General features: G+C 49.4%; 10 protein-coding genes across 10 annotated transcripts; 7 read left to right on the top strand and 3 right to left on the bottom strand.

The window, feature by feature from the left end:
* Window positions 1–108: 108 nt before the first annotated feature.
* Window positions 109–1,078, top strand: EJ05DRAFT_471159 (Isochorismatase hydrolase). The gene is made up of 2 exons (XM_033742960.1): window positions 109–329; window positions 380–1,078. The coding sequence occupies exons 1-2, from the start codon at window positions 261–263 to the stop codon at window positions 992–994; spliced, it is 684 nt and encodes a 227-aa protein (XP_033595179.1). The 5' UTR covers window positions 109–260; the 3' UTR covers window positions 995–1,078.
* A 459-nt stretch (window positions 1,079–1,537) lies between these two features.
* EJ05DRAFT_417542 (protein serine/threonine phosphatase 2C) lies at window positions 1,538–2,797 on the top strand (the record flags this gene model as incomplete). Its single annotated transcript, XM_033741445.1, has 2 exons — window positions 1,538–1,740; window positions 1,801–2,797. Coding segments are annotated over 2 exons (1,200 nt in total), but the record flags the coding sequence as incomplete, so codon positions are not given.
* A 202-nt stretch (window positions 2,798–2,999) lies between these two features.
* Window positions 3,000–4,790, bottom strand: EJ05DRAFT_524892 (n-alkane-inducible cytochrome P450; the record flags this gene model as incomplete). Its single annotated transcript, XM_033748831.1, has 3 exons — window positions 3,000–3,649; window positions 3,728–4,642; window positions 4,700–4,790. 3 exons carry the CDS (start codon window positions 4,788–4,790, stop codon window positions 3,219–3,221), a joined length of 1,437 nt encoding a protein of 478 aa, XP_033595177.1. The 3' UTR covers window positions 3,000–3,218.
* Window positions 4,791–6,337: 1,547 nt separating this feature from the next.
* Window positions 6,338–8,289, top strand: EJ05DRAFT_471150 (uncharacterized protein). The gene is made up of 2 exons (XM_033742959.1): window positions 6,338–7,310; window positions 7,367–8,289. The coding sequence occupies exons 1-2, from the start codon at window positions 6,541–6,543 to the stop codon at window positions 8,205–8,207; spliced, it is 1,611 nt and encodes a 536-aa protein (XP_033595176.1). The 5' UTR covers window positions 6,338–6,540; the 3' UTR covers window positions 8,208–8,289.
* Window positions 8,290–8,591: 302 nt separating this feature from the next.
* On the bottom strand, window positions 8,592–12,637 carry EJ05DRAFT_515446 (kinesin family protein-like protein). The gene is made up of 3 exons (XM_033748605.1): window positions 12,088–12,637; window positions 9,875–12,031; window positions 8,592–9,825 (listed from the first exon to the last, which is right to left on the bottom strand). Exons 1-3 carry the CDS (start codon window positions 12,538–12,540, stop codon window positions 8,884–8,886), a joined length of 3,552 nt encoding a protein of 1,183 aa, XP_033595175.1. The 5' UTR covers window positions 12,541–12,637; the 3' UTR covers window positions 8,592–8,883.
* A 433-nt stretch (window positions 12,638–13,070) lies between these two features.
* On the top strand, window positions 13,071–14,713 carry EJ05DRAFT_505771 (uncharacterized protein; the record flags this gene model as incomplete). The annotated part of the gene is made up of 2 exons (XM_033747734.1): window positions 13,071–13,107; window positions 13,164–14,713. 2 exons carry the CDS (start codon window positions 13,071–13,073, stop codon window positions 14,711–14,713), a joined length of 1,587 nt encoding a protein of 528 aa, XP_033595174.1.
* Window positions 14,714–15,038: 325 nt separating this feature from the next.
* EJ05DRAFT_267040 (uncharacterized protein) lies at window positions 15,039–17,159 on the top strand. The gene is made up of 3 exons (XM_033740317.1): window positions 15,039–15,952; window positions 16,001–16,781; window positions 16,849–17,159. Exons 1-3 carry the CDS (start codon window positions 15,316–15,318, stop codon window positions 16,925–16,927), a joined length of 1,497 nt encoding a protein of 498 aa, XP_033595173.1. The 5' UTR covers window positions 15,039–15,315; the 3' UTR covers window positions 16,928–17,159.
* Window positions 17,160–17,253: 94 nt separating this feature from the next.
* On the top strand, window positions 17,254–19,350 carry EJ05DRAFT_515443 (amino acid transporter). The gene is made up of 2 exons (XM_033748604.1): window positions 17,254–18,378; window positions 18,429–19,350. The coding sequence occupies exons 1-2, from the start codon at window positions 17,392–17,394 to the stop codon at window positions 19,239–19,241; spliced, it is 1,800 nt and encodes a 599-aa protein (XP_033595172.1). The 5' UTR covers window positions 17,254–17,391; the 3' UTR covers window positions 19,242–19,350.
* A 719-nt stretch (window positions 19,351–20,069) lies between these two features.
* Window positions 20,070–21,928, top strand: EJ05DRAFT_481023 (uncharacterized protein). Its single transcript, XM_033744979.1, has 2 exons — window positions 20,070–20,222; window positions 20,278–21,928. The coding sequence occupies exons 1-2, from the start codon at window positions 20,130–20,132 to the stop codon at window positions 21,820–21,822; spliced, it is 1,638 nt and encodes a 545-aa protein (XP_033595171.1). The 5' UTR covers window positions 20,070–20,129; the 3' UTR covers window positions 21,823–21,928.
* A 536-nt stretch (window positions 21,929–22,464) lies between these two features.
* On the bottom strand, window positions 22,465–26,543 carry EJ05DRAFT_515441 (26S proteasome regulatory complex, non-ATPase subcomplex, Rpn2/Psmd1 subunit; the record flags this gene model as incomplete). The annotated part of the gene is made up of 3 exons (XM_033748603.1): window positions 25,732–26,543; window positions 22,847–25,680; window positions 22,465–22,791 (listed from the first exon to the last, which is right to left on the bottom strand). The coding sequence occupies exons 1-3, from the start codon at window positions 26,093–26,095 to the stop codon at window positions 22,465–22,467; spliced, it is 3,525 nt and encodes a 1,174-aa protein (XP_033595170.1). The 5' UTR covers window positions 26,096–26,543.
* Window positions 26,544–27,524: the final 981 nt, after the last annotated feature.

The following is a 27,524-nucleotide window of genomic DNA, read 5'->3' as shown; positions in this document are numbered from 1 at the left end:
AAGCATTCGGATGTTCTGAGATATTTCGCGTCGGTACAGGAAATACCCCACATAGACGCCTCTATGAATGATAGTGGGACTGGGCTATCGATAGACGCGGAACCTTGACTTCATTCACTTCTTCGATACATCATTCACACTAACATGTAACTATCCTCGTACTCACAAACAGAGGCGCTGATATCAGAGGAACACTAGTATTAATATCAAGCCACCACTTGTTCTCACTCCCTTTGAACACTGCAATCTTCACTTCTATAATGGCATCCTCAAATGCATTTGTCCCAGCTCTACTTGTCATCGATATGCAAGAAGACTTCTGCCCACCAGTTTGTGCACACATCACCCCAGTACAGCCGTCTCTAACTTTAAGTCTCAGTCCGGTGCTCTTCAAGTGTCAGATGGCCGCACCATCATTCCCCTTATCAATACCCTCCTCTCCTCACCTTCATTCGCCTTGCGCATCGCAACAAAAGATGATCATCCTCCAAACCACATCTCCTTCGCCTCACAGCATGCACCACCCAACAACGTACCCTTTGAAAGCACTATTACAATCACAAATCCGCTCAACCCGTCCCAAACACAGGTCTCGCGTGTCTGGCCAGACCATTGCATTCAAGGCACCCTTGGCAACCAGTTCGTATCAGAGCTTGATGTGTCCAACGTTCAAGTGGTAAGGAAGGGCCAGGATGCTCGATTGGAAATGTACAGTGTGTTCTGCGATCCATTTGGCGTAGCGAAGAGTGAGGCTGCAGACTTGCTGAGAGCGAAAGGGGTCACCCATGTGTACTGCGTGGGTCTAGCTGCGGACTATTGCGTCAAGTATACAGCACTGGATAGTGTAAAGGAGGGATTCGAGACATACATCATCAGAGAGGGAACGAAAGCTGTGGACCAGGAAAGGTTGGAAAACTGTTATGCCGAGATAGAGAAACAAGGCGTGAGGGTCGTACACATAGACAGCGAAGAAGTCAGGCGAGTCATGGCCTAACAGGCTCGATATTCTGCATGTCTGGAGTTATTGGGGGCGTGATTATGATATACCCGGATTCATAGATTTGTAGCATGTACAAACAATTTACAAACAATTCGAAACAATATGCACGTCTACATACGCGAGTCATGCAGGTACAAACTGTCGCGCCCGGACCCTCGGACCCTCGGACCCTGACTCCGGCGTTGACGTCGCGACTTCAGTAGGCCAGACTGACGATATCACCTCAGTGGCGTCTTTCAATCTTCCAACCCATCCAAGATCGCAAAAAGTCTCACGGAGTATAAACCCGATACTGAGACAGCCTCCACGCTTCCAAAAGGCATATCAATCGTCATGTTCAATAGACCTGTCGCTCGCGCCCTCCGTCGAAATCTACGTTTCAAATACCCACCTAGACCTCAGCATCTTCAACCTGTACACGCAGAAATAGGCCTAGGGTCTATCATAATAGGAGGTATATCAGCAGGTGCCCTTGCTTATATCTACACAAAGAGCAGCAATCCCTCTATACTCGCACCAGCTCCGATTCCAGCGGTCGTACCCGCACTCGACCTGAAGGAGGCCACGGCGAAGCTCTCTGCAGAGGAAAACCAATCCACCTTTGCGATAGGGACCGGTGGCTCTTTTTATACTGTCAGACTTGCCAGCAACAGCCCAGTAGAAGACAACTTGTCACATGGCCCAGCACGAGGAATTGGCAAGGATCCTTGGTACTACTGGGGTGTATATGACGGACATGCGTAAGAACTCGAATACATCTTCAATCTCTATGTGTGCATAGCTAACGTTGTTCCCCGAAGTGGTTGGGCGACGTCTGCTGTCCTTCGAGAGTCCTTAATCCCCTATGTATCGACACATCTGAACGCCCTTCCAGAGTCGTCCCCTCTGTCGAAGACTGTATCGGCTATCAAGCAGGCGTTCACACATCTCGACGATGACATATTTGCATACGCTCGACGTGCTATAGCTCCTAATACGTCTGCCACGTTCTCTGAATCAATATCCGCTCTTGCCCCTGCGATTGCTGGCTCGTGTGCCATCTTTTCTGCATACGAGCCTAGCACATCTACACTCCATACCGCATGCACTGGAGACTCTCGCGCAGTACTTGGACGTAGCAAACCTAACAGTACTGTACATACATGCGAGCCCTTGTCCGTGGATCAGAATGGTTTCAATCCTGACGAAATTAAACGTCTCACTGAACTTCACCCAAACGAGCCGGAAATGATCAATCCGAAAAATGGTCGCTTACTCGGCTGGGCATTGTCTCGTGCATTTGGAGACTCGCGAGGCAAGTGGACAAACGCTGAGCAGACTACCTCATTTGAACAGTTCTGGGCTCAAAAAAGTATCGAGAAGAACAAGACCCCGCCTTATTTTACTGCAGAGCCAGAAGTTACCTCGACAACAGTTGGCAACGGCGACTTTATTATTCTTGCTTCAGATGGCCTATGGGATCACATTACTTCTGAAGATGCAGTAGAATGTGTCTCTCGATGGGCGGCAGCGGTCAAGCAAGGGAAAATTGACCCATCAGGTCCAACTAAACTACCAAGATCAAAATTCGAGAGAAGGCCAGCATTCGAAAGAGAAGATGAAGACTCGAGGTTCATTACTTGGAGAGCAACACCTGAACATTTTGTGGTTGAAGACAGCAACGCAGCCACGCATCTAGTCAAGAACGCATTTGGAGGTAGTAGAAGGGCACTGTTCTGCGGCGTGATCGGCACATACAGCCCGATCAGCAGATATGTTAGAGACGATGTGACGGTGCAAGTCGTGTTCTTCGGCGATATCAAAAAATGATAAGCCATTGGTTGTCTGACATTGCCACGAGCTTATCAATAATGCTTCTTTGGCAGCGTCGGCATCTCCGAGTGTTTTAAATTAAATCAAGCCTGGCGTTGAACGGTGTTCATTTGGATTAATCGAGTCTGATCAATATTGTATATGTATACGTCGATTGCGCGTCACTTGTTACAAAAGCAAGAAATCAAAAGTGATACAGACATAAGCAAAAATTGTGTCCAGCACCACAGCAACAGATAAAAGGAGGGCTCGGGTACCATGTCTGCAACCCTGCCACGAGCACTGTCAGACTCACCGACATCTGTTGACAGGGGTTTGTCCTACCCAACAACCAACACCCAGTATACCCACATTTTCCAGAAAAGGCAAACAAAACCATGACATATGCGCGTGACATCTCTGCCTCCTACGTCCTATCTTTAGGCACAAGTCTCACTTTGGCTCCATTCGCATTCCAGCAAGTCACCGCAATAGCGCCCTGCCACGGCTCGCTACGGGCAGGCAATATGTCCTCGTATATTTGCAGTAGCCTCGCTACCGTAAATAGAGTAATATTCAGTGCGAGCCCCTGTCCAGGACACTGTCTTGGGCCGCCCAGAAACGGCATATAGTGCCAGGGGGCAGGCGTATTGTTTGCCCACCGCTCCGGCTTGAAAGCCGCGGCATCGGGCCCCCAGAGGTCTTCACGCCGGTGCAGGGCGTGTACGCTGGTCACAAACTGTGTGCCTGCGGGCACAAAGACTGGGGATGTGCCGGACACACCGCCGCCAGTAGGCAGAGTTGTGTCGGTGGCGGCGGTGCGGGAGTTGATAGGCGTCACAGGATGAAGGCGGAGGGCTGTTGTGGCTGTTAGTCTTGTGACCTGATATTGATGCGACAAGGGGTGTAGGGCAGTGGTTCAGCAGGGGGACGAACATTCTTTGACCGTGCAATTGAGGTATTGCAGGCGCTTCAGGTCATCAATACGCGGGAAGCGACCGGAAAGCGAAGCCACCTCGGCCTGGACTTTTCGCCTGATATCCTCGCGTTGTGCAAGAATGTAGAGCATGTTGGATACGAGAGCTGCTGTGGTATCGCGACCGGCGAGGAGGAGGCTGAGGAGCTCCATTCGCAGCTTAGTCCTGTCTTCGAGCTCTGTCGCCATTTGCCTGAGAAATTTGTAGCGACGGCCTTGGTCCTCTTCTTCGTTGATAGCGTCCGCAGAAGCCAGGGCCTTCTCTATGAATCCGTCAACGAAATCGTGGACAACCTTAGTCGCTGCCCTGGCTTCCCGGTGGTCTCGAAGCCAGCCGAGTGGATATACCTGCATGTCTTTGAAGATGTTATCTTTCACAATCTCGTAAGCATCAGCAAAGTCCGCAGACCCCGGCAGGAGACTGAACACTGAGGTTCCGAACAAAACGTCCGTTGAGATGTCCATGGTAAGCCTTAGGAAGTACGGTTGCAGGTCTACGACCTCTGCAGATGATCTTGGTAGACTAGCGACTAGATTTTGAATATGCTTTTCGTAGATAGTGGAATCCGCTGTATAGCTCTTGAAAGCGGATTTGATCAACGCTCGTGAGTGCTCCCAGGCTCGACCATTCGCAGAGAGAATCCCATATCCGAGCAGAGGTCTGAATGTTTTGATCCGGAAATTGCCCTGCTGCCACGTGGGAAAGTCTGCATGAAATACTGCTTTTAAATTCTCGGGTTCGATCGACTCAATCATCGATGTTCCCAGGGATCTTGTGGTCCAGGTATTCCCCAGAATTCGGAAAGCGGTCTGAGCGTGTTCGAGATAGGCATTTCTTTGATTTGCTCGAAGGTTTGATAGAGCGAAGTCGAAACCTAATAACAACGGATGACGAGGATGAACAGCAGTTATCTGCTCATATTTCTCCCCACCTGAAGATTTCGTCTCCCATATATAGCTTTTGTAGAATATGGCATAGAGTATGCGAGCCAGGACAAATATCCCAGCCAGTAAACCAAGCATCCTTTCTGACAGTGGACGAGATTCCGATTAAGACAATTATGAGAAAGAAGATGGGAAGTGGATTCAGAAAAGAGACACAGAGTATAAAAGGAATGTACTGAGGAGGCAGCCTATTAATTATCAAGTATCGGACACGAGGCGTCCAACACAGTAAAGATAGTCTGGACCATCATCATACTTCGGGATACAGCCCTACCCACATATTCTTATGATGTGATCACCCTGAAATAGACCAAGCCACGATCCGACTATACGTGTGATTCCTTGCCCCAGAGCCAATGGGCATACAGCCGTAGGTATTGTCTATAGTGTGCGGTCCATCACTTACAGAAGGATCTGTCGTTCCGATTGGGTGGCACGACTGGATGGCTGGGTCGTTCTCCTGATCTCTAGAGCGTATAACTCCATGCCAGTCTCAAGGCAAACCGTGACCATTCACGGCCGTGACAGCCATCGGAGTCGTGTAGGTCCAAGCCTCCAGTGATAGTGGCTGCTGGTACCACTAAGTCGGGAGCAGTGTATCTGCGCGCGCTATGCGCAAACGAAACGTGGTCAATAAGAAATGTCCGCAACATACGCCCTGTAAGGCTTTGGACTGATCCATGTTAACGATCCACGTCTGGGCCACTGAGGGGCTTGCGTATGCATGACATTAGTATTTTTGGTAGATCTTAAAAGGTCGCGATAGGCGTTGCGGCACAGCTACTTGAAGCCGAAGTGGTGTGGAGCGATGCGGGCCAAAGGACTCTCCAGAACAGCCCAGGGCAAACGCAATCTTGTGCGATCTGAGGGCCCACCGCCGCACCAGGGTATCTTGAAGATTGTATGTATAGCTAGTCAGCCTAACAATTCGAATGAAACTGCTCGTATGAACCCTGCAGGCCTCGTGTGGCGCCTTTGAGATCACAAGTGGGGATACCCGGTAGACGGTCGATATATCCGGGTGTTTCTACATGTGTTGATGTCGTTTCAGTAACAGTTAGATGTATACACAGAACTCAATCTAACACAAGCAACCTATCCAATTCGATGAAAACCTACCGTCTTGGCAATCTGCGAGGAGTCTGATTTTCCTAGTGCAGTATTGGCGCAGATCGACCTCGTGCGTATTCGAATTGTATTCGTCCTCGTCTGCTCCACGCTCGAGCATGTCAATTTCATGACCCGCGTCGAAATCCTTGCGGGAAACACGTTTTGGAGTGAACTGTAGCACTCGGGGCATAGAAGTAATAGATAACAAAAGTCATGCCTGTTAGCCTTGATCAGGACCCCGCGAGTCGTGCGGGGCTGGCACGCGATTTGACCTCTATAAGACTCAGATGGATACACGGGCCGATGGCTCTAAAAGGACATCTAAAGTTTGACTTCCTGGCGAATGACCAGGTGTTGCTGGAGAAGGGATGTACACATTCTCGATGCCATGAGTCAAGAGGAATGACGAGCGAGTCAGTCACCCGATGTTGAACGCTGCGGCTGAGTATTTCCGCCTTCACCGTGGTCAAGTGACGATATATCGTTGTGCCTGAGTCAGAAAACCTGAGGTGGCCAGGAAGTTGAATATGATATGGGTCTTTTAAGCTTGCAAAGCAAGGCACCAAGGCAGCAGATTTTGACGCCACACTGTGGCTGCACCAAAGATCCCCGCATCGACTCATAGTTCACACCTTGACTCCGACTTATTCTTCCTCGATTCAGTCTCGGCGCACAGCATCTGATTCCTCCAGTATCGCAATCGGGCGCAATCACGATTATGCCAGGTACTCGTGGCCCCGTACCGGTGGCATCGAATAGCGGCACCCGCGATCTGGCCCTTGAAGTTCTCGAGCAGCTCGACCAAAACCCCTCCCTGAAGACAGATGAAGCCTTTCCCGATGTCTCGCAACCAGAAATAAAAGCCACCCTGGATCGCTTGAGTTCTCGGTATATGATAAAATATGAGACCAACGACACCGAGCAAGTCATACTCACCGAAGAGGGTACTATGATTGCAAGAGAAGGGAGTCACGAGTACAAAGTCTGGGACGCTGTCAAGAAACAAGGACAAATTGAGATAAAGCAACTGCCAAGTATAGTAGGGGATCTCACTGCGAAAGTAGGACAAGGCAATGCTTTCAAAGCGAGATGGGTCAAAAAGGACGGTAACAACCTCGTACCAGTCGCCGACACCGTACAGGATATAGCCCAGCAGAAGCTAGCAAAGATACAGGAGACAAAGACTGTGGAAGATCCAAAAGAGCTGAAAGAGCTTCAGAAGCGCAAGCTAGTCAGCATTGTCAAGATCATAACGTATACTGTAAATAAGGGCCCCAAGTATGCGAAGGAAATTCCCGTCGAAGTAACAGACTTGACGGCCGATATGCTGGCTAGTGGTGCATGGGAGACCGCCAACTTCAAACCATACAATTTTAACGCCCAAGGAGCTTCACAGAATGCCGGCGCGCTTCATCCCCTAAACAAGGTCCGAACTGAGTTCCGGAATCTCTTCTTCAACCAGGGCTTCGTAGAAATGCCTACAGATAAGTTAGCAGTGGTGCAATCTATTTATCTTGGAAGAAAACGCCTAATAAATATCACAGATTCGTGGAGTCGGGTTTCTGGAATTTTGACGCCCTCTTCGTGCCTCAACAACATCCCGCCCGCGACATGCAAGATACCTTCTTCATCTCAGACCCTCCCAAAGCCGACCGACCGCGTGAAGATCCATCTGCTGAGAAGGCAATGAATGAAATGGAAGCAGGTGCACGGAAGCTATATGCGACAAAAGAGCAATCGACAATAAAGCCACGCGATTACAATCAATACTTCAACGACATAAAGGCCGTACACCAGGAAGGAAAGTTCGGCTCAATAGGATATCGGTATGATTGGTCGGAAGACGAATGCTTGAAATTGGTCCTCCGTACGCACACAACCGCATCATCGACATGGGCATTGCATCGTCTTGCAGAAAATCCCCGGCCTGCTCGCTATTTCTCAATAGACCGAGTCTTCCGCAACGAAACTGTCGATGCTACCCATCTCGCTGAATTCCACCAAATAGAAGGCGTAATTGCAGACTTTGGCCTGACGCTTGGTGGCTTGATGCGCTTCCTAGAGGACTTTTACTCGAAACTCGGCATCGAGAATCTTCGCTTCAAGCCCGCGTATAACCCTTACACTGAGCCTAGCATGGAGATTTTCGGATATCATATTGGCCTTGCCAAGTGGGTAGAGATCGGCAATAGCGGTATGTTCCGACCTGAGATGCTAGAGCCCATGGGCCTGCCAAAGGACATGCGAGTGTACGGATTCGGTCTTAGTTTGGAGCGGCCGACAATGATTAAGTATGGCGTGAACAATATTCGGGAGCTGCTGGGGCATAAAGTTGACTTGAACTTTATCGAGAACAATGAAGCAGTAAGGTTAGACAAAAACTAGGGGGGGGGGGGCGAGTCACGGCGCCATAGCCCATATACTTGGTATTTATTCCAATCCAAAACAACCAAATCATAGAGGACCCTGAATTATGTAACTTGTGATTGCTTCCATTGTTGTTGTAGCAGTCTAATAGGCTTAGCCAGGGGCAAATAACACCTAAGGTGGTGCTTCGGCTGGATGCACCTAACTTACCGACCTTGGCAGGTCTGATTCTCGAGCTTATCCAAGTTGTGATACATCGCACTTACTCAGCAGTCAGTCAACTTGGACTTCGTCTTTGGTACAAGGTTGTGTGTGACAGATGGCTATAAATGGACACTGAAAACACACACAACAAGGCGTTCAGAGCTATGCCAGACTCAAGCCGTCGCAATTGTAATTATTCACGAATTGCCACCTGCATCGGATGTACAGTCGGGCGCAGTCACTTCTTCTCCGTGCCGAGATTGATCAAGACAGTGGACAAAAATAGTCCTCGTCGTATTCGGAACGCTACACGTAAACAGAACATCAACTATACACTCTAGTCATGACTGTACAGAAACCCCAGATCACACCGGACGCCTCCAGCTGGGTCTTTCAAGCCAAACCGACTGCCGCCGAAACGCCTGAGCCCAGGACAACGAGAGGTATCAACCTTCAACGCCACCGACGCCTCGTACTGACTCGACACACGTTAAACATTGTCTCTACTCCTCAGCCTCCGCCCTGACCCAGGCCTTGGCCCCACGCTCGCACTCAAATTCTCCACGAGCGGTATCTGGTTTTCCCTGTCTCCCATGCCCACACTAGCGACAGTCATTCTTGTGTTCTTCCGCTTGCCCACCGAAGGCAGCTTGCTCTCCACACCGATACTTTTATCTAAGCCAGACGTGTTAGTATTCTGGCGCTTGAGAGGTGGCATGGCAGCAGCTTCGAGAGAAGACACTGACACGCCAAAATGGCTCTCTTGGGCCTTGACGACATTGGCATCAATCTCCCGTAAGCCATTTGTCGAAGCTGGTAAGATACCACCTGAAGTAGGCGGACGCGACTCTGTTGGGGAGGACGACGGAGCATCTGCGAAGACTCTAGTCTTCGTAGGACTGCGAGCAGGCTCGGACAAGGGCGAATCGGAGACAGGCGGACCGCGGAGTCGAGCAAGGAGGTTGTCGTGGCCTTCCGTGCGCGGAAGTGTGGACGGATAGCTGTACTGGATGCGCTGGGGAGTTTCGCCTGTGGGCGCATATTCCACCAGCGTTTGGGTCTCAATTTCCTCGCGCAGACCATGTAGTGTTGCCCGTATGTCACCATCCGCTGACAGAAGAGGGAATGTATGACGAATAGCCGACATTCGAGCCGTCACGTCACCATCAAGCTCTTGGACTCTTGAGAAGGTCGAGGCCAGGTGGTCTTCGATGCTGGCGTAGGAGGACTGGACAGTATCTCCTAGTGCGGCGAGGGACAAGGAATGTGTATTGTTATGCGAGTCGTTCTGCTCGCGAATGCGCACGACTATATCGTCGAGGGATTGCAACTGTGTGTCCATGTGTGCCATCTGAGTATCAACAATTTGTACCGTTGAGTCGTGCACAGATGTCGTCGTTGATTGCAATGATGCTGTATGGGTATTTGCAGCCTGTGAGGAGTCAGCTGTGAAAGTGAGCATATGTGATAAAAGCACTTACTGCATAGTCAGCAACAACTTTTGCCTTGATATTGTCACGCGACTTGATTATGTCGAACACAATCTCTTTTGACTTGTCTTTCCACATGTCCATTCCTGAATTCCAAGCGTCGTGCTCGGTACCGTAACGACCATTTGCTGACCTCATGCTCTCTTGGACGACGGATAACTTGTTAGAAATCCTTGCCTCCTGTGCTTCAGCAGAGGTATTGACCAGACTCGCAATTTGTGACATCAAGAGCTGACGCTCTTCCACAGCCTTGATACGCTCCTCTTCGACTACCACACTAAGTTGCTGTTGAGCTGATTTACTCGACTCGACAAGAGTTTGATCAGCTTTCACGATCTGTTGCTGGAGCTGATCCGAAATAGCCTGCTGATCATCAAGGCGTTCGATTAGGTCTTGGTAAGAGTTTTTGAATTCCTTCCCCATGCTCGAATAAGATATGTGAAGCTGGGCTTGGAACTCCTTCAATTCTTCTGAGATACCAGCGGATATACGCTGTGCCGCAGCAGATAGATCATTCAAGCCTGCTCCAACTTTCTGCTTGACGTCTTCACGAAGCAATTTGATCTCTTGCAAAACCCCGTTGAGTTCGTCCTTTGACTTCGCAGTCTGCTCGTTGACCTCTTTCTCGGAAGCCTGAAAGCGAAGCATTTTCTCCTGCATGAAAGCTTTCGAGGATTCGAGTTTTTGCAGTTCCTGTTCGACAAACCCCTGCATTCTTGTCGAGAGATCGGAGAGTAAAATTTCTTGCTGCGACTGAAACTCGCTCAATCTTTCTTCAACCATCCTGGTCTTATCTCCGACTCGAGCTTGTGTTGAAGTCCAGTTGTCGCGATTCTGAGACTGTAGAGCAGATCGTCGTCTTAGCTTTGCGTGCAGGCCACCGAGATCTGACGTTGTCTTCCCAAGCGTTGAAATCATATTTTGTCCAATGTTCGCTAGTTCCTCCTCAGTCTTTTGATGTGCTTTCCGGAGCAGGTTCTCCTCCGCCAAACTTTGACGAGTGTGGGCCAGAACGATATCAGTCTTTTCTAGAATCCCCTTTGTTTCTTCGAGGTGCAACCGGGTCGCATCATTATCTCTTTTTAGGGTATTAAAGTTAGTTATCAGAGAGAAGAGCTCCTGGACTTTGTTCCGCAAATGTGATTCCACAGTTTCGATCTTGTCTCTTTGTTCCTCGCTTAATAATCTTCGAGACTCGTTTTCCGTAGTGAGTGCCTCGTATGATTCAGGAGTGAGATATACTCCATTCCTCTGCCGCGCTGCTATTAATTCGCTCTTCAGCTTCTCAATCTCCGAAGTGTAATCTTTTAGCATTGTCCATTTTGATATAGTTTGGTTATGCTGAGGCTTGTTTCGGATGTTCTTAGCTCTAAAGGCATAGTCGAGAGTAGATATTGTTTCTTCTAAATTGCTTTTGGCGGGTGAAAGTGTTGCGATGATGCAGGTCTTCGTACGACCTCCAAGAGAATCTTGCAAGAGACGGGTCAACTTCGACTCACGGTAAGGTATATGCGAGCCCTTCTCGACCAACGCGTTAATCACACGGCCGAGCGTTAGGAGACTCTTGTTGATGAGACCAGCTTCCGTAGCACGCTTGTTCTCAGCGCCACTGCGTTGTATATTCTCGCTGCCTGCAAGATCAACCAGATTTAGTTTACCGGTACAAAGATAGTCCTCTCCGCCTGTATCCGAAGGCCGCTTGATGAGAACCGTGATGGTGAATATAGTGTGACTTCTTGAGCTCAGATCGTTGCATTTGGTTGCAGCCACCTGTCGCTTATGACTTCCGCTCTGTAGGCGCTGAATACCCTCAGCAGCGGATTTGATGTACGTCTCTTCCATGCCCTGAACTAGGGTCCCATGATGGCTTTTCCGTGAGTTGTCTTCGTATATCTTCAGCTTTGAACCTTCTTCTACCGAAAGAAGGTCTCGGAGTTCCTCGTTGTACAGTTCAATGAACGAACATTTGACGGCGTTCTCATGGTCTCCCCCATCGAGTTTCGCGAACAGAGAGTATAGAACACGAGGAATGATACCAGCAGAGTCGGGAAGCGGCAGGATGGTTGAGATGTCTCCGGACATGGTGTATGTTTTGCCTGTACCAGTCTGTCCATACGCGAAAATTGTACAATTGAAGCCTTCTAAAACCTGACACAGATTATTAATCATCAATCAGGCATCATTGAGAGTCTATACGAGCTTACTTCGTCCAATATAGGCGCCACTACTTCGTCATATATCGTACATTGATCGGCTGCATGCGAGAAGACCTTGTCAAAGTGGTAGGTCTTGTTGCTGAGAGCGCTGGGCCCCATTGATAGTACCAGACTGTTCCCCTTGATGCCATTTGCGGAGACAACAACACCACTGTTTTCCTTGACTTCTCGATCGCTGCGTCCGCGACAGCGCACGACCACATTGATATTGGTCTCGATCGCCGCATCATTTTCAAACTCCCTCTCTTTACGCTTTGTTCCAGCTATTGCTGGCGATCGCGTTCGAGACGCACCTGTCGAGGCGATTGAATCTGCGGGAGATGCGCGACCTGTGGGAGCGGGTGTGCTGGATTGAGAGCGCGAGTTGGTAGGACGGAAACTGGGAGGGCGCATAGAACTGTATTTCTTTCCAGGCATGCCTGGTCGCGGTGGTGCAACCATTATGCTTTATGGGCCGAAGCAAATGGAAGCACGGTGGAGGAGGAGGAGGTGGTAGTGGTGGTGGTAGTGGTCTAACTTAGGATTAACAATATGTAGATGACAAGGACTGAGTAGTAAACAGACTGGGGTGTTTACATAACAAACCCTTATTAGCTACTAGCACGTCCCGGTCTCAGGCCCGACCCCGATTTGGGTATGAGCTTGTTGGTCGCTAGGGAGCAGGCTCCATCATATGGAGAGGTGCCGCTTAAGTCCGAGAGTCCGCTTGCCCCTCCCGCTCTTGACGCCGCGTTTCGAGCTTTGAGCTCCATCAGCATTCACACCAGGTGACCGCATTGCCGGCTGAGACAATGCGACTTCATTATGTTTCATGTCAAACACCGCTCTCGTCAACTTGGCAGTGACTATCCGCTTTCATTCTATCTAAATGCTTCGTACAACCCTTGCCGCGCCGTAAACCTCAAACCTAAAACAACGACACAGCTCCTACCAGTTGATATGTGATGGAGGCGTCGAAGAGTCCGACCACGATGCATGTGGTCCCAAACCGTTACATCGGTCCTTTCGGTAGCTACTCCTCTAGAGTGTATAACATATGATATATCGTACTAAAGACCAAATAGCACTTGGCTCGACTATCCATGAGATTCTTGCTCATATAAAGGCGTCGCCTCCGAACTTTCCTTCTTTCGAGATCTACTTCGATCACCACAACCCTATCGCCGAACCCATCACCATAAATCTACCCAAGAATGGCATGCGCCTGAGGTTTGATGGGAAGGAACAAAGGCTGCGACTGATAGAGGTGTACGACTTCTGGAAGACTAGACTTGTGTACAAGGATGTTGAGATCGTGAAGATTACCGATACTTCTTCTCTCAACTCGACCGCCCTATTGCCCTCAAAAGGTCCAACTTTTCGACATGTCTACGACAAGCTTTTAGGACCGACCTTTGGCGGGGAGTATACACCGCCAGCAAGGTCTGAAGAGCCGCATGCTTCTGGAGAATACGTACTTTCATACCCCGGGATCGCGTTCTCATTTCCAGTCAGAGATTCGGCCTACTCGCCAAACAAAGAGTTTATTCCGCTGCTGTCGTCGTCGGCAGCATCACCGGCAACTTCTATGGTTCTATTCAATGGCGAGGACTGGCCATCAACAAGGCAGACACTATTCACAGCACCGGCTCCGCCTCGATTGCATGTGATCGGCGGGAAGACTAAGGATGAGGGTTCAGAAGAAATAGAGCTGGCTAAAGTACGTGGTCCTGGCAGAGTGGATCTACTGCGACGGTCAGGGCATCCTGTCGAGATTATCCTTGGAGAGACTACCCCACAGGACCTCATTATGGACCTGGGATCTCCCGATGCTATTCACTGGAAGAGTGATAGGAGACTATCGATTCACAAAGAACGAACAAATAGTCAAGCATCAGACAGATCCACAGGCCTGTCAGGGCGACACGGCCAACTATCTGTATCTGCTGACTCGTCTGCACTGCAATCTGAAGATGATGACTCTTCAGATTGGGAGGATGACCCGGAAACTCTGGGGCCTGACAGCGGCGAAGCATCTTCCGAGCATTTCTATAACTACTACTCACACGGGTTCGACATACTGATATCTGAAGCCGTACATAAGCCCCCACCGTCACCTCAAGATGGGAGAGATCGTGGTTGGGATATGACAAGCTCTGATGAAGAACCTCCACCTGCTGCTCAACTCACTGCTACGAAAATTATATTTCATGGCAACATACCCGGATCGTACCAGTTCAATAGACATCGTCGCAGCCGATGGACGATAGATCACATACCTTTGAAGAAAGGGGAGGAGCCCCTGACCTCCGAGCTAAGCTTCTCAAATACCTCGAACCGTCTGCAACAAGTCTTCAAAAGTTTCTACGTTGACCCCGAGGAGGAAGCGCTGATGCAACGGGGGATGGCCATCAATCGAGGCTGGGGCGATAGTCCTGGAAGCAGCTGTGAGTTACTAGGCGGGTTTGAAGAAGGGGTCTCGAGCAGTCGAAGAAGGGTGATGAATGAGACCTCAATATCAGACATGGAAGGTTCTGAGGGGTCTGGAGTTGGGCGAACGACGCTCTACGGTTTTCCAGGATTGATCTTTGAAGTCATGGAGAACGATGCTATATGCACGTTGACTGTGTACTAAATATCCGAAATGGATCTTGTCTCCTCAGTCGCCACAGGCTCTTTCAATTTATACTTATACCCGGTCGGCATTTCACAATGGCGAGCATTTCGACTTTCGCAGCAGATTGTCGGTGTTTAGGATCGTCAAGTCTAGTACTTTTCTTGGCAATTTCTTATTCCTGTCCTCAACGTCGCTTCGAAATTTGAATATGTCTGTTGTCTAAGGGTACCATCAATATTTTCAGATGTCGCATCGCTTGTAGGGCCTCTCGGATACCCTGTTGAACTATTCCAATGACTGAGGCAGGTTTCCTTAGCTTGTCAAGTTGTCACGCTATTTGGCGAAGTCTGCGATTGATCTCCAGGATCTCGTCCAGGCCATGTTGGGTGTACAGACTAGGCAGAAACGACCGTGCCTCTCCGAAGAATGTGACATGACGCGCTTCGCGATGCAAGTCACATGGTTGCCTGGCATGAAAGAACACGGCAACTACCCAGCTACCTGGTATATATAACGCTATCTTTCTCCCGTACGCCTCTCCCTAACAGTGTTATCACCACTTTCTCCAGTCCATTTCCCTCTTACCACCAAAGCGACAGTCAACTCAGTTTCACTCTACCATGGCCACCCAAGGAGTACCGACTACTGCTGACCCGGCAAGCGAGCAGTTGATCGAGAACTTCGCTGGAACATTCTCTGCTGTTTCGAAAAGTGCCATGTTTGCATGTGGCGGGTCTATCCCAGTCACTACCTCTGCTTCCGATGCTTCAGATGGAAGACAAGAGAACAAGCACAAGGAAGACAACCCGGACATCGAAACCAAAGAAAGCAACGTACAAGCCGATCATGTGCGCTCCTCTCCCCCGATCTGCATTCGTCTCGAGGGTTGCGGCAAAGCTCTGCTGTTCCCAACTGGCGAGCAATCGTCACTATTCCAACAACTGATTTCAGCAACTGAGCCTGCTAGCTTCGGCTATCAGGGCCGCGATGTGATCGACGAAACGTACCGCAAGGCTACCAAGCTTGACACGAGTCAATTCTTGACAGACTTCGACCCACATGGCCTTGGTATTGTGGAAATCATCAACCAGCTCTTACTGCCATCGGTTGAGCTACATCGCGGTGTCCGCGCAGAGCTGTACAAGCTCAACGTCTACAGCGGTCCATCTGGTCACTTCAAGGCACACGTCGACACGCCCAGGAGTAATGGTCAGGTGGGAAGTTTAGTGGTGGCTTTACCAATGCATTTTCAAGGTGGCGCAGCCAATAGTAGTATATCACGAGTCCTGCTAATGCTGTATATAGGAGGTGACCTTCTTGTTCGCCACGAGGGTGAGACTGTCCGCTTCGACTGGTCTCAAGGTGATCAAGATGAGCCTACCATCAAATGGGCTGCATTCTACAGTGACTGCGAGCATGAGGTCGAAGAAGTAAAGTCTGGTCATCGCGTTACACTAACTTACAATCTGTACCTTGCTCAGCGTCCTGGACTCTTAACTGGCAGTTCGACAGCCATGGACGCAACGCAGCTTCCACTCTACTTATCGCTCGCAGATCTGCTTGGATGTCCCGATTTCATGACTGCAGGTGGTAAGCTCGGAGTGGTATGTTCACACGCCTACCCCCACACAAACGACAAAATGCATTCTCTGCTTCCGGATATGCTCAAAGGAGTAGATATGGCACTCTACGAAGCCGCCAAGGCACACAAGCTTCAGTATGACTTGATAACCTGCTTAGACTCGGATGAGGAAGACTACTCAGAGGTATACCGTGAGACTCTCGGTGGCAAAGACTTGTACTTTCGTGGAACTCAGCAGTGGCTTGACACCGACGAAGGTGGTGACGACGGCGACAGCATAGACTTTCGTAGCTATTTTCCAAACCTGCAGACGCCTCACTATGGCACTGTGACTTGGATCTACCCGGGAGGCCCTGGAGCCAACAGCGAGCAGAGTTTAGCCTATATGCATATAAGATCACAATGCTCTGCTCACATGGCGGCTGATAAATTTGACCATAACTATAGTACGGTAATCAGGCCTCAAACGCGTTCCTGTATTCGAATTTGGCATTGCTGTTGGAGGTACGATTCCTACGGATCAACCGTTGGAGCGATGTGCTGTCTGACACATGGCTAACATGCTGAACAGATTCCACCCTTCTCCCAACGTAGTGCACCATCTTTGGCTCTCTAGGCCTCATATCCCTACAGCGAGGATTAGTATATGATCTTCACACGTGGTGGCACTACTCGGCGTTCATCCAGGGTCATCGCCCTGGAAAATCGAGTATCGAAGGACGCCTGCATCTGGGTAGACGATTGACGCGACAAAGTTGATGTAGACACTCGGTAGCTGTCGCAATGAAATTTATAAAGATTCATGGAATTTCCATTTGTGTCAATGTGTGGTATCATAGGTGATATGTCTAAACAAACTGAATATGAAGAAAACATGAAGGTAGTTGGCTGGTAAGTTAGAAACACAGTCTAGTCCTGAACCAGTCTAGTCTAACCTTGGAACCTTGGAACGTCCTTTCCCTATCAGTTCATCATTCATAAACACACCAAGCTGTTTTAGCTGCCTCCTATCTACGCAGCCAGACTCGTTGCAAATCCGCCTGTGGTATAGCTGTAGACAATGGCTGTAACGTCTTTCATTATTCGGTAGCATAACGACACTTACGACTGTACGATGCCGCGCATTCAATACTTGCCGCGAGACTCCCTCGAGCTAGCATCTCTCGCGTCCTCGGAACACTCTGCGCGCAGCTCAATAGAGTCGTCAGCGTCGGGAATAGCCTCTTCACGAAAGCTCTCCTTCGACGAAGAAGATCCACTCTCCGAACGGAATCCAGCGGCGGCGCGCAACCGATCGTACTCGGTCAATTCAACATTTGACTTCTCCGCAAACCTCTTTCCTCTCTCGAGTACAGCCGTTGGCTATACAGCACTCGGCGCGCCCTCGTCCACGTCACTAGACCCTACACACAACCTGAACGGAGGTTCTTTGGAGAAGAACAAGACCCTGACCTACTTGAATGGCCTGTCACTGGTGATTGGGATCATCGTTGGTTCCGGGATATTCTCGTCGCCAGCTCAGGTGAACAAGAACGCGGGATCACCCGGTGCGTCGCTCATTGTATGGGTCATTGCAGGGCTTCTTACCTGGACGGGAGCTGCCAGCTATGCTGAGCTGGGAGGTGCTATTCCGTTGAACGGAGGCGCACAGGTATATCTTTCAAAAATCTTTGGCGAACTCGCAGGCTTCGAATTCACATGGTGCGCCATATGTGTTCTCAAACCAGGGTCTGCCGCTATTGTTGCTATAATATTTGGGGAGTATATCGTAAGAGCTGTCATTGGGCCAGACGCCATGGCGACCAGCATATGGATCAGCAAGGGTATTGCTCTGGGAGCGTTGGTCTTGGTCACAGCGTTGAATTGTGTCTCTACGAAGCTCGGCACACGGTCCGCAGACGTGTTCATGTTTTTCAAGTTCGTCGCATTACTCGGAGTTACTGTGATTGGGATTGTGGTTGCGGCAACGGGATTCACATGGAAAGGAGAGCCTAGCGACGAATGGAAGACTCACGGATGGTTCGAAGGTACAAACAAGGATGTCTCGAACTGGGCAGTTGCTATATACGCAGGTCTGTGGGCGTTCGATGGATGGGATAATGCAAGTTCTGCCACTCTTCTGATTCCTCATTCTTAACTAACTCGGCGCAGGTCAACTACGTTACGGGTGAAATGGTTAACCCGCATAGGGACCTTCCTCGCGTTATCCATACATCTATACCAATCGTCATCGTGTCCTACATCCTAGCCAATGTGGCGTACTTCTTCGTTCTCCCGATGGACGTGATCGAATCGAGCAACACTGTGGCAGTCACATTTGGGGCAAAAGTGTTTGGTCCGGTCGGCGCGTTCTTCCTAGCATTGATAGTTGCGGGTAGCTGTTTCGGGGCGCTCAATGCAAACTGCTTTACAAGTGGCCGCTTAGCTTATGCAGCTGGCCAAGAAGGATTTCTCCCCTCGATATTTGGGAAGATTGGGGTCGGATCGCGAACGGTGGTCCGTCTTGGATCGTCGCGGACATTGAGGTCGAAAGGCATAGTGGCGCGACTGATGGCGGACGAGGCAGGACTTTTCTTCACTCCAGTCAACGCAATGCTGCTCAACACAGTCCTTGCAGCAGTATATGTGGTGGTAGGCGAGTTTGAGGCGCTGACGACGTTTTACGGAGTGGCAGGGTATATATTCTACTTTTTCACGGTGCTAGGACTGATTGTCCTCCGTGTGCGAGAGCCAAAGTTGGAACGGCCGTACAAGACGTGGATCACAACACCAATCATCTTCTGCTGCGTCAGCTTGTTCTTGCTCAGCAGAGCGGTCTTTGCGGAGCCGTTCAAGACATTGATTGTTGTGGGCTTCATGGTGGCTGGTGTGCCGGTGTATTTCTTCAGGGTGGCACGGAAGAGCAGACGAGAGGGTGACGGACAAGAGAAGGGATGGTGGAGGTTCTGGCACGGGTGGAGATGAGTTGTTATCAGAGAGTGATGATAGGATATGCACATTCATTTAGCATACTATGTACATATATGACATTGCATGTTGTATCTGTCGTAGTTGTAATTAATGATAGTACTGCACGTGCACGCTTGAATGATCGCCGGTATTGACAGCTGCGGTGCTGTTTAGATCCCGCTGTCCAGGGTCCAAGTATAGAACGCTAGGCCGGATGCGGTGAATTTGTGCCTCGTGCACGGCTCCCTCGTACTCGGACATGACGGGAGGAAGAATATAGCGGGTATTATTAATTAATTATGTAATATACACATATCCCTCTGTGTATATATATACGTTAATGCACACAACAATACACACGATTACGCCTCAGCAGCAGACACTCTTAAGCTTTTAATAACGAAATTCTATATGATCGCGTGCAGGAGGTTATCCCGTCGGAACGAGCACCTTCCAATCCTGTCGATAGCTCGTTGCTCCCCCTCCATCACCACATCGAGCTTTGAGCTTTGATCACCATGCGATCCCGGCCCGGTGTCTGTGATGCCGTCAAATTCTCAAATGAATATCAACTCGGAGCACGATCTGCCATCGATACTAGTTAATTACTCAACAACCAAACTTCAACAACACTAACACACTCGCATCATGGCGACAAGCCGGCTGTGGCTTCATCGCAGCCGCTCTTCCGCCCTTGTCAATCTGCCGAGATAGGAATGTTGCTATTGCTCCCCATGCCGCCCCGCTCATTCGCATGGATACACCATGATATGTGATGCACCATGATGCCGTATCATGGTGCTCCATGTTGCCCGCGGCCTGGTAGCTTGAGACCCTCTTTGGACTAAAGAGAACCGTTTGCCCTCCTGCCGCCATTACCGGTGCTCGTCTCCTACTCCAGTCATGGCTTTCCGTCCTGTAGCTGCTTTACTGTTGCTCCTCAACGCTGTCGCTGCATGGCAGCAGGCCGGTGTCTCGATTGGTGATCTACTCAAGGTAGGAATCCAGAAACCTCTCCAGCGGCACAAACAGATGCTGACCTGCTGAGAAGTCTGGCACAGCTCTCGCGAAGCGCGAGGCTGTCAAACCTACGGACCTGTACCCGGAGCATACGATTTCTATTCCAATTGACCACTTCCATAACATCACCGCGTACGAGCCTCACTCGGATGGCGTCTTCCCCAACCGGTACTGGTTCGATGCCTCTCACTACAAAGAGGGCGGCCCAATCTTTGTCCTGGCTTCAGGAGAGACCAGCGGTGTTGGCCGTTTGCCCTTCCTTCAAAAGGGCTTGATTGCTCAGTTGGCGCAAGCTAATAACGGTATTGCTGTCGTGCTTGAGCACCGGTACTATGGAACCAGCATTCCCACCGAGGACTTCTCGACTGAAAATCTCCGATGGTTAACCCATGAACAGGCCATGGCCGACACTGCTTTCTTCGCCCGGAATATCAAGTTTCCTGGACTCGAGCATCTCGATCTGACTGCTCCCAAAAACCCATGGATCTTGTATGGAGGCTCGTATGCCGGCGCTTTCGTCGCTTTCCTCCGTGTGACATACCCAGACCTGTTCTGGGGCGCTATCAGCTCGTCCGGTGTGACTGAGGCCATTTTCGACTTCTGGCAGTACTATGAGGCCCAGAGAAACTACGGTCCAAAGGATTGCGTTTTGGCAACACAGGAGTTGACTGCTGTCGTCGACACTGTCCTGTTGAAGAAAGATTCCAGTGCAATCTCTCAGTTGAAGAAGACGTTTTACATGGCTAACATTACCCACGACGATGATTTCGCCAATGCACTGAGCGCTGGCGTTACTAACTGGCAGAGTCTCAATTGGGACCCGAAAGTCTCGGACGATGAATTCTTCAAGTATTGCAACAATATCACGTCCAAGAATGTTCTATACCCCGAGACCGAGTCTCTCCGATCGACTGTCGAACAAACAATCAACAGCACTGGATACAACCCGGGCAATCTGACCACTGCCATGCTAAACTACATTGGCTACACGAAGCTCACTCGTGTCGATTCCTGCACGAAGTCAGGCAGATCCCAAGACGCGTGCTTTGGCAACTACAATGTCACATTCTACGAGCAAGACAGCATTCACGATGAGTGGCGCCTTTGGCCATATCAATACTGCACCCAGTGGGGCTACCTCCAGACTGGAAGTGGCGTGCCCGCCACTCAACTACCCCTCATCTCCCGCCTGATAGATATTCCATACTCATCGCTCATCTGCAAGTACGCCTTCAACATTACGGAGCCGTCCGACGTCGAGGCCATCAACAAATTTGGCGGCTTCAACATTTCATACCCCCGTCTCGCCATCATCGACGGAGAAGCCGACCCATGGAAGCAGGCCACGCCGCACGCCGACGTGGCTCCTCCCAGGCAAAACACCATTGAACAGCCGTTCGTGGTCATTGCTGGCCTCGCTGTGCACCACTGGGACGAGAACGGGCTGTTCAAGAACGAGACCACGGCTGACTTGCCCCCTAAACCGGTGAAGAAGGCCCAATCCTATGAAAGGTCCTTTGTCAAGTCTTGGTTGCAGGACTGGGAGCGTGAGAAGAAGGGCGGTAATTATGGATGATTGCAAGACGTGTGGGACCGACTTCCATGTTATTGGCCTACAACGACCTAATGATTAATGTCTTGTCCGTAGATCAGAGTAAATAATACATCGATCGATAAAGAAACTTGACTGGTGCCTGTGTGTGTGTGTGTTTGCACAATAGACAAATCATGAATAAACGCAACTCCCTTATCCATATGTTGTACCATGCCAAGTGATCATCAGGCCGTGGCTCTTCTGCCAGCCAGGTACAACATGATGCTGTTTGTCATGCTCGTACAGAAGGACCAATTCAATTGTGGTCGAAACGGAATCCTCGACATATATATATAATGATAAACTTGATGGGATTATATTACAGTCACAGTCTACTACTAATTGGACGATTCACTATGCCAGATCCCCGGGTCCCGGGTCCCGGGTCCCGGGTGCAGAGCCACCACTGCCCTGCCCTGCCCTGCCTGTCCAGCCAACATCATGCATGCACAGACACACGACGCCGCAATCATGCAGAAGAGACAAGAACGACATATGCTGTCAACAAGGTAAGCGATGCCATGTGTACCGGTTTCAGAAAAAAAAACCAGGGGGCGAGATTTCTATGGTTACAAGAAAAGGACCGAGTCTGTTTCTGCTTCTTGTTTTCTTCTTCTTCTTCTTCTATGACGACTCGTCGTCGTCATCTTCATCTTCCCCGTCTGTGATGTAGGTAAAATCCCCTGGTACCTCTGCCTCGACACCTTCCTCGTCCTCGTCCTCGTCGTCCTCATCCTCTGCCGTCAGGACACCGGCAGCTTCTGCGGCACCGCTTCGGCCTTCAGCACCACGCACGGGTGTCGAGAACGGATCTGCTGCAGCGCGATCCGTCTGTGCTTGGCCTGGAGCTCCCGGCGCTGGTGCTGCCGTCATCTTCTTGACCCTGAGCTCTAACAGTGACTTGGGCTCCGATGGTTGGGTGTCTGTGAGGAGTACGACTCCGCCAGAAGGCTACGCCCGAATTAGTAACATATAGATCATTTCACATATATATATGAGGACTTACAGGTTTGACAGGCTGGTACCTCTGCTCAGGAAAGCTAATGTACTTCACCTGAGCCGGAAGTACACGAGACATGTTGCCCAGCTCGTACCCGACCTTTTCCTTTTCTATCCTCTTCTTGGCGGACTCCACTGCCGGTGTGATCTCTTTTTCACCATCAGCCTTGTCGTCTTTACTCTTCGGCTCGTCGTCAATGTTCATCTTGTCGTCCTCTGCAGATGCCTTGGGTGTTGTTGGCGCCGGATCAACATCCATGCTCTCACGTCTCTTCTTCTTCTCTTCCTTCTCCTTCACCATCTTCCTCCGCTTGGCTTGTGCAGTAGTCGACAGTACTGCCGTCTTCACTTTCTCGGGCGCTTCTTCTGCCTTCACTTCAGCCTCGGGTGGGTAGTCAAACATGCTTGGACGCGTCGCGCTATGGAATTTGAACTGAGGAATATCCATGTCTTGGTCAAGACCAATGATGGCTGTAGGAGTGAAACTCAAGGAGATGAAGTGCGTCAACGGGAACCAGTACCAGTACTGGGTGAAGACAGCCATTCCGACGATAGCAGTCATGTTGAGATTGCCGGTCTGAGTCTGAAGCCCGATTGTGCAGTTTCTGCCCCCAGCATCGATTATACCGAGTGCCAAAGCGCAGCCAAATTTGGCCATTGCGTCTTCGTGACGGTCTCCTATGATCTTGGTCAAGGTCTTTCGGATTGTGGCAACCTTTGGATTCATTGCCTCGTTCTGCTGTATCATAATCATTGACAAGGAGATCAATGCACCTTGTCTCACAAAATCCGTTGAATCTTTCATCATAGGTTCGAGGAGATCAATGGCTTCGTCCAAACCAGTTCCAGCACACGCAATCCCAAGTGCCATTGTTGCACCGTAACGTACGTGAGGGTTGTACGACTCAGCGAGGAGCTCCACCATCCTTGGGACGCTGCCGGGCTTGCGGAAGAGAACGAAACCCAAGCTCATCACTGCCACTCTGCGGACATCATCACTGACATCGCTCACGGCAACGTGCAACAGCTTCCTCACAGCTTTATTGCTTCCTGTACCGGCATATGCTAGTGCGATGGTCATGATGCCACCATACCTTAGAGTCGGGTCTGGCTCGTCCAACAGACCATTCACGAGCTCATCGGCAGCTTCTTGTCTGCCGTACATGATCAAGGCCATTCCGAGAGCCAACCCTCGGACGATCTTTTCGTGCTGGGTGTCGTGTGCATAACTGATCATATCTTCAAGCGCCTTAATATTGCCTGTACCTAGCATGACAAGACCCATAGACAGACCCACAGCTTCTCCACTGATCGCGGAGTCTGTGTGAAGTGCGTTCGTCAATGCCTCGAGTATGGACGTATTTCCAGTCGCCATGCCAGCAACACCCAGCCCAAGGGCACCTCCATGTTGGACGACCTCTTCTGATGCCTTTTCGAATTGCTGCTTGAGGTATTCTAAGACGTGGGTACCGTGGTTGCTGTATATCAGGCCAAGGGCATACAAAGAGCCGCCCTGGCTGTACGAGGAGCCTGCGACACTGGTCTCCTTTGGCAGGTATGGATCTAAAAGTTTTAGTCCTTGGGTGATATTGCCTCTGTGTATCACCCCCAATGCAGCTGTGGCCGTGAACTTCGACCAGTTGACGGCCTTGCCTAACCACTCCAAGTTATCTCTGAAAAAGCTGTCGTTTGTAGTTCCAGCATGCATAAAGGCGTTTGAAAAGGTGACACCGGTGTGAAAGATTGAGTTCCGTGCTTCGAGACTATCACGGACCTTGTTGAGAACGTTTTTGTCCGCATGATTATTCCTGTAGAGGAACTCGAGATTGAGCTCGATGCTCTTGGTGCCACGTAGAATATATCGTATTGACGAGAAAGCTTTCTTCTTCTCTGCAGAAAGTATATCTTCTTTAGGTCGATTAGCGATTGTAGAAGTGGAAGGCGCATCTCCATTACTTTCTTGGCCAGCAAGAAGACCATCTGTCTCCTTCGGCTCAGGGGCTAGCTCAGGAATACTGCCGTTCGCGGTTCCCATGACTTTCTCGTCTTTATCTCCTGTATCCGGCAGACCTTCCATCACATTGGCCAAGAATTCCTGGGTCCCATTGTCATACAGATCGAACGAGATTTGGTAAGCGATGGCCAACGATCGTGCATCTCCATTCTTGACTAGTGACTGCAGGAGGGTGGAAGCCATCGAATGCTCATTAAGGTAAACGACACACTTGGCGATTGAGAAGTAATCCAGATTCTGGATTTCGTTCAAGAGGTCCAGGATCAGGCGGAGGATTTCCGTTCGAATCCCACGCTCCTGGACTACGTTCATGCAGATATCCAGCACATACTCCATCAGCTCCGCACTCTTACTCGGTCCTCCTTGAACCTTCTTACTTCTCTTCTCATCTTGACTGGCGCGCAAAATAGCTTCGCGTAGTACGTTTAGGTTGCGTGCCTCGATGGCAATCCCGACAACTTGCTTGTAGTCACCATCTTGGTAGCAGCTCTCAAATATCCTCTTGATGATGGCTTGAAGGTTCTTTTGCACGCTACGCTGAAGTATTAAAGGAGAGGGATGCGCACCAGCAACTCCTGCGTTACCACCCCCTGGCTGCGAAGCATCAAAGGTGCTTGAGTCCTGTCGCGAGAGCAAGGATTTCGATGGAAGAGTCGACTGGGAAAATGGTGTGGTGGGGGAAGTCATGCTGGCCGCAGTGCTCGCACCTCCACTCGTATTGGCTGGGAAATGGGTTGTGAGTTGAGGTGGAGGGTCGCTGACTCGGCTCGCCGGAGCGGGTGGATTGTGCATGGCTGATAGGGCGATGTACGTATCAAGACATTTTGCTGGCTTGCGTTAATCATCGACTGCATCAGCAGGCTGAGAGAAATACACACCTAATATACGTTCTTCAAATTCGCCTGGGTAGTTGAAGTTGAAGAGCTTGCCGGACCCTAGAGCAAAGACCATACTTTCATTGTATTCTTGAAGATGATAGTACACCTTCGCCGCGACAAGAGCAGCTAGCTCACGTTCTGGAAACGACTCGTCTTCATACAAAGCTTCAATCTGGCCGACAGAGCCTGCGACCTCAGGCCAGAGCAGATCGATCTCTTCGTTCAGCTTTTGTAGAGCGAAAGACCTGAGTGCGGCGTCATGCTCGGAGAGGAAGCCGACGAGGCCGGCAGCTGAAGACAAGCTACCCATATTGACGTAGCTACCAGAGTTTCGATGTGAGCTAGGGCTGAGTACAGCAGCCATGTCTCGTTGTGCGAAGGAGGGTGCGAAAGGTAGTAGTGATAGAAGGACGCCGAAGCGAATAGAGCTTGGAGCTCGTGACGGGAGGCACGCAGAACTCGCAGGCTACCTTATGGGGCGAGGCGGTAGCAAGAAGACAGAGAGACGGAATTCGGTAAAGGCGTGGGTGGAAGGAATGTGTCGAAGGCGTAGATGGCGATGAAAGAAGTGTGGTGGAAGAGAGATGGTGTTGGGGAGAGATGGTGAGAAGCGTAATCGCCAGGGACGCGATGATGTACACACAACTGGCTGATTCCCAGGTTGTACTGGCCTCAGGCAGGAACCTGGCCGGGCCTGTGCAAAAAGTCCGCCTAGCTTGGTAATAAGGCTACAGATATTATTACCTGCACGACAGACAACAAGCATACTATAACAGACTCAGGAGGTTCTAATAACATCGCTATCTTGAATAGTTGTCTCTGGCGCTCAATCTACAAAAGTGCCATGCCAGCTGCTTATGGTACAACTGCGCTGGTAGCTGGCGCATCCCAAAACCCCGAGTATCCAATACTATTCGTCGTTTGCCTAGAACCTGACTCTCTTGGCATTCGGATATTGCGCTATGTCTCTCCTACCCAAATTTACGTGAGACGGATATATTCTAGTATTTTATTATATACTTACCGCTATATAAGGTCTAAATATATATATACTATTAAATATTAGTTAATATACTTAGTATTAAGTCTCTATATATTTTTTTATCTATATACCCTTCTCTAGATTAAAAAAATCTACTTAAAGTATTTAGTTTATAATAGACATGTTAGTTAAACCTTCTCCTTCTTCTTCTCCTTCTTATTAGTATAAATCTACTACTAAATTAGTAGAGGCTACTACTATAAGGGTAATAATAAAGAAATAAGCTCGTAAACGTACCGCGGCGCTAAAAAAACTATATATTATTAATATTTCAGCGCCTCCGGAGTCTATATCTACTCCTCTATCTATCTCTTTATCTCTATCTTCTTCTTCTTCTTCTACTTCTTCTCTAGTAGATTCTATAGATAGTAAATAGAATAAGATTATAGAAGATAAAGAGAAGATATATAAGATCTATATATTCTAGAGATTATATATTAATAGAAAGAATAAGGTAGTAGATAAACTTATTACTATTCCGCGATATACGTTTAAATATAAGATATATAAGAGTATAATTAATAACTTAATTAGTATAAGACTTAGTACTAATAACTAGGCCTTTAATACTTACTAGATAGTATATAGTCTTAGTATAAGGAAGAAATAGTAGAGGACTCTTACTATTAATAACTAGTTAATTATTAGCTAGAAGAGAGTCTATATAGTTATAGATAAGATCTACTTACTTACTAATATAAAGAATAAGGTTATTATAATTACCTTTAAGAATAGCGTGAAGTACGAGTTC

The sequence above is a fragment of the Pseudovirgaria hyperparasitica genome (assembly GCF_010093815.1).
Source record: "Pseudovirgaria hyperparasitica strain CBS 121739 unplaced genomic scaffold EJ05scaffold_33, whole genome shotgun sequence".
NCBI lineage: Eukaryota > Fungi > Ascomycota > Dothideomycetes > Acrospermales > Acrospermaceae > Pseudovirgaria > Pseudovirgaria hyperparasitica.
Note: the sequence above shows the minus strand (reverse complement) of the source record. Positions and strands in the feature narration are given on the sequence as shown.

What these genes read in the sequence shown, in the direction of transcription:
- EJ05DRAFT_481023 (XM_033744979.1), top strand. Translation starts at nt 20,130, where the DNA reads ATGGCTTTCCGTCCTGTAGCTGCTTTACTGTTGCTCCTCAACGCTGTC. An exon ending in CGATTGGTGATCTACTCAAG is followed by an intron (nt 20,223 to 20,277) that starts GTAGGAATCCAG and finishes CCTGCTGAGAAG; the next exon opens with TCTGGCACAGCTCTCGCGAA.
- EJ05DRAFT_471159 (XM_033742960.1), top strand. Translation starts at nt 261, where the DNA reads ATGGCATCCTCAAATGCATTTGTCCCAGCTCTACTTGTCATCGATATG. An exon ending in AAGAAGACTTCTGCCCACCA is followed by an intron (nt 330 to 379) that starts GTTTGTGCACAC and finishes TTTAAGTCTCAG; the next exon opens with TCCGGTGCTCTTCAAGTGTC.
- EJ05DRAFT_515446 (XM_033748605.1), bottom strand. Translation starts at nt 12,540, where the DNA reads ATGGTTGCACCACCGCGACCAGGCATGCCTGGAAAGAAATACAGTTCT. An exon ending in TGGCGCCTATATTGGACGAA is followed by an intron (nt 12,032 to 12,087) that starts GTAAGCTCGTAT and finishes AATCTGTGTCAG; the next exon opens with GTTTTAGAAGGCTTCAATTG. An exon ending in AAGTTGTTGCTGACTATGCA is followed by an intron (nt 9,826 to 9,874) that starts GTAAGTGCTTTT and finishes GACTCCTCACAG; the next exon opens with GCTGCAAATACCCATACAGC.
- EJ05DRAFT_515443 (XM_033748604.1), top strand. Translation starts at nt 17,392, where the DNA reads ATGCCGCGCATTCAATACTTGCCGCGAGACTCCCTCGAGCTAGCATCT. An exon ending in CGTTCGATGGATGGGATAAT is followed by an intron (nt 18,379 to 18,428) that starts GCAAGTTCTGCC and finishes AACTCGGCGCAG; the next exon opens with GTCAACTACGTTACGGGTGA.
- EJ05DRAFT_267040 (XM_033740317.1), top strand. Translation starts at nt 15,316, where the DNA reads ATGGCCACCCAAGGAGTACCGACTACTGCTGACCCGGCAAGCGAGCAG. An exon ending in ACCAATGCATTTTCAAGGTG is followed by an intron (nt 15,953 to 16,000) that starts GCGCAGCCAATA and finishes TGCTGTATATAG; the next exon opens with GAGGTGACCTTCTTGTTCGC. An exon ending in ATTTGGCATTGCTGTTGGAG is followed by an intron (nt 16,782 to 16,848) that starts GTACGATTCCTA and finishes CATGCTGAACAG; the next exon opens with ATTCCACCCTTCTCCCAACG.
- EJ05DRAFT_471150 (XM_033742959.1), top strand. Translation starts at nt 6,541, where the DNA reads ATGCCAGGTACTCGTGGCCCCGTACCGGTGGCATCGAATAGCGGCACC. An exon ending in GTAGAAATGCCTACAGATAA is followed by an intron (nt 7,311 to 7,366) that starts GTTAGCAGTGGT and finishes TAAATATCACAG; the next exon opens with ATTCGTGGAGTCGGGTTTCT.